Source organism: Triticum dicoccoides, chromosome 2B (assembly GCF_002162155.2).
Source record: "Triticum dicoccoides isolate Atlit2015 ecotype Zavitan chromosome 2B, WEW_v2.0, whole genome shotgun sequence".
In the NCBI taxonomy this organism is placed as follows: Eukaryota; Viridiplantae; Streptophyta; class Magnoliopsida; order Poales; family Poaceae; genus Triticum; species Triticum dicoccoides.
In genome coordinates, this window is record NC_041383.1 from 111,388,389 (window position 1) to 111,399,563 (window position 11,175).

The 11,175-nt window shown below is 45.2% G+C and overlaps 1 protein-coding gene across 1 annotated transcript; it reads right to left on the minus strand.

Moving 5' to 3' along the window:
• Positions 1-1,808: 1,808 nt before the first annotated feature.
• LOC119362434 (peroxidase 2-like) lies at positions 1,809-3,389 on the minus strand. The gene is made up of 4 exons (XM_037627651.1): positions 3,109-3,389; positions 2,824-3,015; positions 2,552-2,717; positions 1,809-2,427 (listed from the first exon to the last, which is right to left on the minus strand). Exons 1-4 carry the CDS (start codon positions 3,310-3,312, stop codon positions 2,039-2,041), a joined length of 951 nt encoding a protein of 316 aa, XP_037483548.1. The 5' UTR covers positions 3,313-3,389; the 3' UTR covers positions 1,809-2,038.
• Positions 3,390-11,175: the final 7,786 nt, after the last annotated feature.

Genomic DNA, 11,175 nt, shown 5'->3' on the forward strand with positions numbered 1-11,175 from the left:
CGCTGGAGAGCACCGATGTCATTTGCATGCATTAGTATTAATTTATATTGGGTATGACTATGACTGGATCTCTTTTATCATGAATTACAATGTTTAGTTAGTCCTTAGTCTTTAAAGGTGTTCTGCATTTATGTTTTGCGGTCTCAGAAAGGGCTAGCGAGATACCATCTTGTTATATCATATTATGATTGTTTTGAAAAAGTGTTGTCATCCGAGTTTTATTATTATTGCTCGCTAGTTGATTATGCCATTGATATGAGTAAACATGAGACCTAAGTGCTATTTTGAATACGGTTAGTTCATAATCTTGCTGAAAACTTGAATGCTAGTTTTACATATTTACAACAACAAGAGCAAACAGAGTTTGTAAAAGTTTTTTTTATCACTTTCAGTTTATCAACTGAATTGTTTGGGGACAAGAAAATGTTTAAGCTTGGGGGTGTTGATATGTCTTTGTCGTATCTACTTTTCCAAACACGTTTGTCCTTGTTTTAGACTCTAACTACCGCACACCCCTCGACCGTTCGTGGGCCGGCCCGTGTCGGACGCATCATACAGATGAAAATCGCTAAAAAAAGTAAAGAGAGGGAGGATTCGAACCTCAAACCTCTGACTTCTAAAGATTCGAGTCTAACCACTCGACCATAACAACACTAGTGCTCTATCAGTGCAAAGAGCTCTGCTATGTTTCTTTGTTACACGTTTCTTCGTTTTTCGTTTTCCTGTTTCTTTCTTTCTTTTATTTTTGCTTTAGAAATATCGCAACTTCAAAAAAGTTCAATATATTCAATACTTTATTCGCCTTTTTATAAAAAATGTTTGATTTTTTTTTGTTCAGGTTTCAAATAACATTCCGTTCTTTTCAAAAAATGTAAAAAATTTGTTTGTGTTTCAAAATGTGTCCGGTGTTTTAAAATTTGTTCGTGACTTTCAGAAAATGTTCGTGTTTTCAAATTTGTTCAGATTTTCAAAAAGTTTTGGAATTTCACATTTGTTCCCTTTCTTAAAATTTTCTCGTGATTTTCAAAAAATGTTCGTGTTTTCAAATGTGTTCAAACTTTCAGAATAGTTTTGGAATTTCACATTTGTTCCCAATTTTCGAAAACTGTTCGTGCTTTCCAAAAATTATTCGCATTTTCAAAAAATGTTCACGTTTCAAAATTTGGATAGACATTTTAAATTTTTTGAAAAATGTTTGTGGTTATAAACTTGTGTTCATACTTTCACGAAATTTTCCATTTTTATTTTTTTTGTTCAACAATTCAAAAAATGTTAGCTGTTTGAATTTTTGTTTGGAATATGATGAAATGTTCCATTTTTCAAATTTTTGTTGAAAAATTGAAAAAATCTTCGCGGTTTCAAATTTGTTTGGAATTTCATAATTTCTTCACAAATTCAAAAAATGTTCATGGTTACAAATTTCTTTGGAATTTCATAATTAGTTCACACGGTTTCAAATTTGTTCAGAATTTCATAATTTGTTCACAAATTCAAAAACTGTTCACGTTATCACAAAAATAATTTCTGACTTTTCAATTTTTTTGTTCACATATTCGAAAAACGTTCTTGTCTCTATTTTTTCACGAATTCAAAAAATGTGCGCACTTTTCTAAAGAGACACATTCAAAGAAACTATACTTTAGAACAAATCAATACAACAAGTAATTTTGGGTTCACTGCAGTAATTGGTTCCTGTTAGCTACAGCGCACAAGTCAGGTTTAATTCTTTAATACATGCGCTGCACTTTAACCAACTCCGCTAGTCTTTTCTGTTGGCGACGTGTGCGCGGTCGCTAGCACTTGGTCACAAGTTCGAATCTATTTTTGCCATTTTTTCATCATCTCGCCGTATGACATACTGAGATAAACGAAAGGAATCCTCCATGCCTTTGCACGAGAATTCGTTACACATGAGGACACACGCACGCATGCACCGATACAATTTTCACCCACCCTACACACGTACTCCGTAGGTGCTGGTACTGGTCTCCAAGACCTTATTTAGTTCATGCGCAGCAGAAGAGCGCCAGCGCGGAGATCAGGAGTTGACCTTGGAGCAGACGAGCCTGATCTGCCCCTGCGTCCCCGTCTTGGGCGCGATGTTCCCCATGTTTATCATGGCCGTCGTGAAGGCGCTGTTGAACGTCGCGGCGCTGGACGAGAAGCTCCTGACCGTGTTGTCGGCGCCGCCTCCGTTGAACAGCACCTGGTCCGAGTGCAGCAGCCCCTTTTGGGACATGAGGTTGGTGTAGTAGGCGTTGTCGAACCCGTTGGGGGTGCCATTGTCCAGCGGCGCTAGGCTGTTATCGCCGCCGGACCGGGGGCAGTTGGCTCTGAGAGATGTCGCGAAGGTAGTGTCGATGTTGGTCTCGTTGTAGATCCTGTCCCTGAAGAACCGGCACTGCGATTGCCCGATCGTGTGGGCGCCTGCAGATAGATCGAGAGCACAGAACAAGGTCACGGCATATTTCTCGTAGATCCTGTCAGAATAGCTCTTGCTAGTCTTTGTCGTAAAGTTTGAGATGAGAGAAAGCATATTAGCAGTGTGTACCTGAGAGCGCGACCATGTCTGTCATGCTGAGCTGCTTGTTGCCGAACAAGGTGGTGAGGTTTTGGAGGTCGAAGGTAGGAGGTGGCAGGTCATTTTCCGCGTTGGTCTTGCTTGCAGTGGTGGAGTCCCTCCTCCCGAGAAGAACAGTCCACGTCGGTCCTCCCAGCTGCTTGGTATGCCCAGAATTAGTTCCAAACCACAGTTTAAGAAAGTAGTAGTACTAGCAATAGCATGTGCAAGACATGCATGAGAGCTGTAATTGCCAAGCTTACCGCGACGACGGAGTCACGGGCGGCGACGGCGAGGATGTCGGCGCAGGAGACGGTCTGCTTGCACACGGCCTCCACCTGGGTCTTGATGTTGTCGATGACGTTCATGCCTCGAATGGAATTGTTGTTCGGGGCTGCCCCCTGCTCGCCGATGAAGCTCCCCGTGTCCGCCAATAGAACGGACCCGTCACATCCCTGGAAACAAATTCAGAAACACTATCATTTGACAGTTTTTTTTTACAGCGTGACTGTCTAATACTCGCAACTGAGTAAGGTTATGGGACTTGCATCGACGAAGCAGTCGTGGAAGTGCAGCCGCACCAGCGACGCCCCCATGCGGGCCTCGTTTTGCACGGCGGCCGTCACGCCGGCCTTGATGGTGGCCAGCGCGTTGGGGCAAGACGTGTCGTAGAACGTCGACGACAGCTGCGCCGACGCCGCCGAGGCCATTGCCACGAGCACCACTAAGCCAAGGCAAGAGGCAGAGGCCATCGCTACTACTCTAGCGACTAGCTAGTGTAATATACCACAATGTTAAGTGGTGCCTCTGCCTCACACTTTTCTTTGGTTTGGCCGTGGCTTGCAAGAGAACAATACCAGCCCTGGACATATATATAGCCGGCAGAGGTTGTGGAGCCACGGGCGCCCGTGGCTAAAACCTCCAAAATTTGTGCCTAACTCGTCCATAGAGACAATGCTAGCGGACATGTTGGCAATCATTGCCCTGGAGAAAGGATACCCCACAAACGAATACTATTCGAACGCTTAGCATGGAACGTTCTCACATCGATTTGATTACCAGTTTGGTACAGCGTATTCGACATAAACAAATTTATTCGGCCAACAGCGACGATCAGCATTATTGGCGCAAGAAATTTTGCTGCATATTCGCTCAGTGTAAGCCTGTATGATTGCATATGGTCAGTTCGATCGGGCCTTATCATAGTATATCTTACACGAAAACATGCACACACGTGTGGCCGTTTAATCCATGGGTCAGGTGTCACCTCATCCTCATTTTCAAAATCAACAACTGTTCAGTAGAGCTAGTTAGCCAAGATGATAACACGAGCCGCCCCCTTCTCCCATTAATTCGGACGTAAGTATAGTACATGGGTTGTCTACTTTGCTGATCGTCGACCCATCGTGGCTCCAGCTATTCGATGGCTGTCCTGACCTCTCTCCCCTCTCCCTCCCCTCACGCCGGCCATGGCCGCCGATCGACGGCGACATGCGCTGATGCAGTCACGCCGGAGACGATGGTTGTGGGGCACGTTCGTGTACCGCTCGGTGCGTCCCATGTACCGCAGCGGACCGCGGACCCAGGGCTCCTCTTGCCTGCGCCCGACACGCGTGCCATGGCGGGACCGGGAGGTGGGGCGAACCCGGGCCAGGCGGGGTCGACAGCTACAGGGTGCGCGGCTAGGGTTGTGGAGGGGATAAATCCCACGACGCCGCCTCCACACCCACCTCAGTCCATTCCGGATCTCGATCTACTCCTTCTCCACTTCTGGGAGGCGCCTAGGGTTTCGGTACCTAGGGTTTCCCCGTCGTTTGGCTGGTGGGAGGGGAAGGCGGGGGGCGACCGCAGATCCTTCGCCCAGGTCGCCGCATCTCCACCAAGATCCATGGCGGATCGGGGCGCGGAGAATCGCGGACACCGGCTCGATGGCTTCGGAGCGGGCCGGGCCGGACACGGTGTTGGTCGCTTCGGTCGGGGAGCCGGGCGCGGGGGCGGCGGTGACGGCCGCAACATGGTGTGGACACGCGACATCGAGGAGGGCGGCCAGGTCTCCACCAACATGGAGCAGGGCGCGCGGGCATCAGATCGTGCAAGGTGGGAGGCGGCGGCCATGGATACGCAGAGCGACGGCCGCCGGACAAAGAGATGGGGGGATAGCAACCAAGGATAGGCGGCCACGGGAGATCCAGGACATCGCGACCCTCGTCCCCAACAAGATGCGCGTCTGCAGCAAGATCGTCGTCAATCAACTCCAGGAAGAAGGAATGCTGCCCTACCAGTGGGCGGCGCTGAGGTTTGCTTTACCTGCAAAGAATCAGGGCATGTTCCTATGTGCTGTCCTCGGGCTGTGTGTGGTAGATGTGGTACTAGTGGTCATCTTGCTCCGATTTGCAATACTGTTCTTCCTTGGGAATGTGTGGCCCCTTTGTGTGGATTCCAAGCCAAAGGGAATGGTTTCTTCTATATTCATGATGCTAGCACACCTAAACAGAACACTGATAGGAACAGATTCATTGTGATCACTGTTATTGAGGAGCAGGCTAGTGGTAGACAGTTGGAGGAATTTTTCAATGCTTACATTAACACAAACTGCAAATGTTCGGCCAGATCGATCGGGCTCAATACTTTTGTTATGAGATTCCCCTCGCCCAGGGATGTAGACAAGGCATGTTTCGCTGAAACCATGAATATAAAAAGTTGTGGAGTTGTGGTAAGTCTTAAAAAGTGGTCTGAATCTGTTGGTGCCAAGGGTGTACTTAACATTGCTTGGGTCAATGTTAGCAACATCCCTCTGGACAAAAGGCATGAAATGAACATTGCATATGTTGGATCTTTGGTGGGTGTGACCTTGGAAATTGATAAATCCACTGTGAACAGGCCTGAATCGGTCAGAATTAAGTTGGGTTGCAGAGATGCTGAAAATATTCCAGGAAAAGCTGAGGGAGTGCTGGGTGACCACTTTTATGATTTCTTCTACTCTGTTGACAAGATTCTGGTTAAGAATCCTCCAAAAGAAAGTGTTGTTGTGGTCCAGGAATTTGACAAAGGTGTGTCACCAAAGAGAGCTAGGATTAATGAAAATATTCGAGGTGTTGGGCAGGGGGGCTCCTCCTCTACTATGGGGAACCTCTCTGTCCCACCAAATTCTGTTGGAAATGGAGGTAATATGACTACTGTAAGTGAAAGAGTGGAAGAGGAGGAAGAGGATGGGGGGGAAACAAAAAGAGAGCGAGGAAAATTTCTCTGAGGAAGAAAGTGAAGAGGTGGATAATGAACTTCTTATTGATACCCTTGCTGCTGAGAACATGAAGGAGCAGATGGAAGGAGTGGAATCACTTGGGGACCATTGCTATGACAAAATTGTGGTTAACTCCCTGCAAATTATACCAGTGTTCCAGTGATAAGGAAGTCTCTATCCTATCTGGACGCTGTGCTTGGACAGCCTGTGGTTACTGAAGTTTCTTCTGCTGAGGTGACATGCCAGCAAGCCCCTGCGTTGTACTCTGTACAATCGCCTGCTGATTCGGGGGAAGAAAATATGGAGGTTATTCCTACTCCACCTGTGGTGAATGAGACCCAAACCAGACTGAGCCAGAGGACAACTGGTGGCAATATTGAGCATATGGGGGCTCGAGCAGAGAAAATGACCAGGAAGAGGAACCTACAAGGTAAAGTAAAAAACCCAAACTCCAATTCCTTTGAGATTCTTACAAATCTAGAGATTGTTGATACTGCTGCTAAAATGGGAGTGGATATCCCTGACAACAATTTTACTGTTGTTGATGTGATTAGGGAATTGGAAAAATCTAGAGCTAATTTAGCTGAGAAAACTAAAACCAATGCTCAACAACATGAAAAAGTGTTGTTTATAACTAATGGTGCTGGAGATATATCCCCTCTAAATACTGAATGGTTGAAAGATGGGGAGATTGAGGAGGATGATTTTACTGTGGTTAGATCTAGACGGAAAGAAAAAAAGAAAGTTAATGTAGTCATATCTAAACCTGTGACTAGAAGTCAAAAGAATAAAGTGTGTTCTGATGCTGGTTCGACCATGGCTCCTAGTAAACCTAGCAATAAGAACCATTCCCCCAAAAACAAGAAAAAATGATTAGTTTGTTTTGGAATTGTAGAGGTGTTGGGAAGAGAGGTATAGCAACCTGTATGCTAGACTTGATTAGAGATCATAGTTTGGACTTTGTTGGTATTCAGGAAACTATGAAAAAGGATTTTTCCTCTAAATTCTTGAGGAAAATTGATCCTGGGGAATGTTTTGAGTGGAGATGGACTCCCTCAGTGGGCAAATCTGGGGGGATTTTATGTGGCACTAAGAAAGACACTTTTGATGTTAAAAAATGTGAGGTGGGTAAATACATCATGAAGATGGAGGTGTGGGATAAGAGTAAGATGTTGAACTATTATATTCTAGTGGTTTATGGATCTGCTCATGAGGAGCATAAGGTGGAATTCCTGACTGAACTGTCTGACATGTGCGGTAATATTACTTACCCTTACATTGTGGGTGGGGATTTCAATATTTTAAGATACGCCAGGGAGAAGAATAAGAAAACCAGAATTAGCCATGCTTCTGACCTGTTTAATTACATCATCAATACATTCTGCCTTAGGGAAGTTGATATGAATGGAGGTTTATATACTTGGTCGAATAAGCAGCAAAACCCTACCCTAGAAAAGTTGGACCGAGTACTTATGTCCAGTTCTTGGGAGAGGCAGTTTCCGTTAACGTTTGTTAGAAAGCTAGTCAAGGAGATTTCGGATCACAGCCCCCTGATCCTGAATACTGATGACTTGTTACCTAATCCAGGTCATCAGAGAGAATTCAGATTCGATCTTAACTGGCTCAAAAACCCGGAGTTTATAACCTTAGTGGCTAAGGTGTGGTTGAAACCGGTTAACTCTAAAAATCCCATTGATGTTCTAAACATTAAGTTGAAGAGATTCAAAAAATTCTTTAAAGGATGGGGTGCTAATCTTTTTGGCAAATCGAGAAAGAGGAGAAGGGACCTCAGGGAGGAGTTAGAGCATCTAGAAAAATTAGAAGAAATAGATGTGTTGTCTCCTGAGCTATATGAGAGGAAAGTTGAGATATCGGCAGAATTATATGATCTGTTAGTGGAGGAGGAGGTGGCTTGGATGCAAAAATCACACGAAAATTGGCTCTTGAAAGGGGATAGGAATACTGACTACTTGCACAGAATTGTGAATGGGAGGAGGCAGAGAAATACTATTTTTTCTCTTAGTTGTGGGGATGTGATTATTGAAGGAAATAATAATCTCTTGGAACATGCCACTAATTTCTATAAGGAACTTTTTGGCCCAGCAGTTGGAAACTTATGTAAAATGAAGGAAGATATGTGGGAATCATGTGAGAAATTGTCAGATATTGACAACTTTATCCTTACTAGACCCTTTTCTGAAACAGAAGTCAAGAATGCACTATTCTCTATGAAACCAAATAAAGCTCCTGGTCCAGATAATATTCCTATTGAGTTCTTCCAACATTGTTGGGAGATTGTGAAAAATGAAGTGATGATGCTTTTTGATTGGTTCCATGATAACAAACTGGATGTGCAGCGTCTCAATTATGGGATTATAACTCTACTGCCTAAGGTTGTGGGGGCAAACAAGATTCAGCAATTCAGGCCTATTTGCTTGCTTAGATGTATATACAAGCTGATAACCAAAGTTCTGACTATTAGGTTGGAACCTTTTGTGGATATTCTCTTCAGTAGACATCAAAATGCGTTCATCAAGAAGCGTGACATCATGGATGGGATCATATCCCTGCATGAAATCTTGCACCACACTTACAATAGGAAGGAAACTGGTATTGTGTTGAAACTTGACTTCGAAAAGGCTTACGATAAAGTCAACTGGGACTTCCTTTTGGATTGCCATAGAATGAGAGAATTCCATCCGAAATGGGTCGAGTGGGTCAGTAAAATTTTAGTGGGGGGTACAGTTAGTGTGAAGTTGAATGATGAGGTGGGCCCATACTTTCAAAGCTCGAAAGGGGTGCGCCAAGGGGACCCTTTCTCACCTTTTCTTTTCAATTTAGCTGCTGATTGTTTGACAAAAATGATACTTAAAGCCCAACAAAACGGCTTATTCAAGGGTCTGGCCTCGGACTTGATCCCAAATGGAGTAGCTATTCTCCAGTATGCGGATGACACAATTTTGTGCTTCGAGGATAATATCAGGAATGCTCTGAACATTAAGTTGCTTTTATACCTCTTTGAGGTCATGTCAGGTCTGAAAATTAACTTCCTGAAGAGCGAGATCTTCTCTGTCCGTGCGGACGATGAGACTATGCATACGTATGCTGAGATGTTTAACTGCCAGATAGGTAGCTTCCCTATGAAATACCTAGGCATGCCGGTCAGTTATGCCGGTTTGAAGTTGGGGGATTGGAGTTTTGTGGAGGACAAATTCACCATGCATGGTGAGAACTGGATTAGTGAAGTTCTGTCTATGGGAGGGAGGCTTATTAAAGTAAATGCAGTAATGTCCCACATACCAACGTTTTACATGTCCATGTTCCTTTTAAACAAGACTACTCTAGAAAGGTGGGACAAGCCGAGAAGGAAATTCTTCTGGCATAGGAAGGGAAAGAAAAAAGGATACCATATGGTCAAATGGGACCGCGTTTGTCGGTCCAAAAAGAAAGGAGGCCTAGGGGTTAAGGACCTGAGAAAACAAAATATTAGCTTGCTGGTGAAATGGTGGTGGAAGTTAGATAAAAATAAGGGCCTCTGGCAGGATATAGTTAAGGCTAAGTACCTCAAAAAAACCTCGGTGGCCATGGTGGAGGTAAAGAACAATGATTCCCAGTGTTGGTAATCTCTCTTGAGAGTGAAAAATTTATATATGAAGGGCAGAGGTGTCAAACTGAATAAAGGGGAGGTAGCCAGATTATGGTTCGATGAATTGGAAGGAAGGATTCCATTTAAAGAAAAGTTTCCAGTGCTTTTTGAGATTTGTGTTGAGCAAAACTGTACTGTTGATAAAATAGAAGATCTAAATCATATCACCTCCTTTAGGAGGAGGATGTCTCCTGAGATGAGGAGCCAATGGGATGAAATGAAAAGGGAGGTACTGGCTCTCAAACAAAATGATTTACCTGATGAAGTTTACTGGAAGTTTGATAAAACTGGTTTATATTCAACCAAGTCAATGTATAGATGGTTAGAGAAGGATGTTGCTGGTTCCAATTTCAATTGGATTTGGGATGCTAAGCTCCCCTTGAAAATACAAATCTTCTTATGGCAAGTGGGGCATAATGCCATTTTGACTAGAGATAATATGAAAAAAAGAGCTTGGCCCGGAAACCCCTGTTGCTCCTTTTGCAACCAATTGGAAACAACCCCGCACTTGTTGTTCCTGTGTCCGGTGTCTAGAGTAGTTTGGAGAACTGTAGGGGCTCTTCTTGGGACGGATTGCTATCCTAATTCCATTTGGCAGTATTACACTTGGATGTACAGCTTCCTGCCTGGCTTTGATAAAATTTATACTGTGGGCTTGGCAGCCATATGCTGGGCCATTTGGCTAGCCCGGAACAGAGCTACTTTTGAACACAAATGGACTAATTCTCCTTTTGAGATCGTGTTCACAGCTTGCGCATTTCTAATGTATTGGGCAGGTCTTCAGAAACCTGGGATGGAAGAGATGGTGAAGAAGGGAGCGGAGATGCTAAAAGCGAATACCACTCAGATGATGCTGCTGTGTGGACCTCCTCCGGCGACAAACACGGAAGGGCGCGACTGAAAGTGAAGATGGGTGACATTCTGGAATTGGCTTCGTCTGCGGAGGACGCACTGCTGGTTCTCTACTGGCATAGGATGTTGTAGTTCATTTTGGCAAATCTGGTGGTACTTTTTTGGCCTCGTCCTGGTGATGTGCGGCTGTAATATGTGCGATACTCTCTCTAGTTTCTGTAGGCAGTTTTGGGTGATAGCAGGTTTTCGCCCCATGATCTGATGTTCCTGATGACAGGCGCAGATAGTGGGTTTCCTCCTATTGCCCCGAACTCGCTTTTCTTCTTTCCCTAGCCCCTCTAGTTTCAGTTTCCTGAGACAATGTATTTCCGTTATGAAAGTAATGGAAAGGGGAAAAGCCCGGTTCGAAAAAAATGAGTATTTAACCAAAAACTACCACAATTCATGGAAACGTGACAGAAAACTACCACTTTACGTTTTTGTGCGAAAAACTACCACTTTTATCCTAAACCGTGGCAAAAAACTACCAACTCGTTTAACTGCTCGGTTCGGCCGCGCTAAGCCCGAATCCGACCGGTTGGACCCACACATAAGCGGCGTAAAAAAGCAATCCAGTCCATGAAAGGGGACATGTGCCATGGCTGGCTGGCCACAGCCACGGCCGGGGGCCGGCGAACATCCACCGCCGCACCAGCCTCCCGCCGTCGGCCTCCAGTCACCGCCGCACCGCCATGCCCGTGGCCCCCTCCTCCGCGCCGCCGCCCGTGGCGGCATGCCTGGCCGAGCCCAGTGGCGCCGCGCGCCCGTGGCTGCGCCCCTGGACGCGCCCGTGGCTTGCTGCTGCTGCTCGCCATCGCTCTCGCTTGCCGTCCGCAA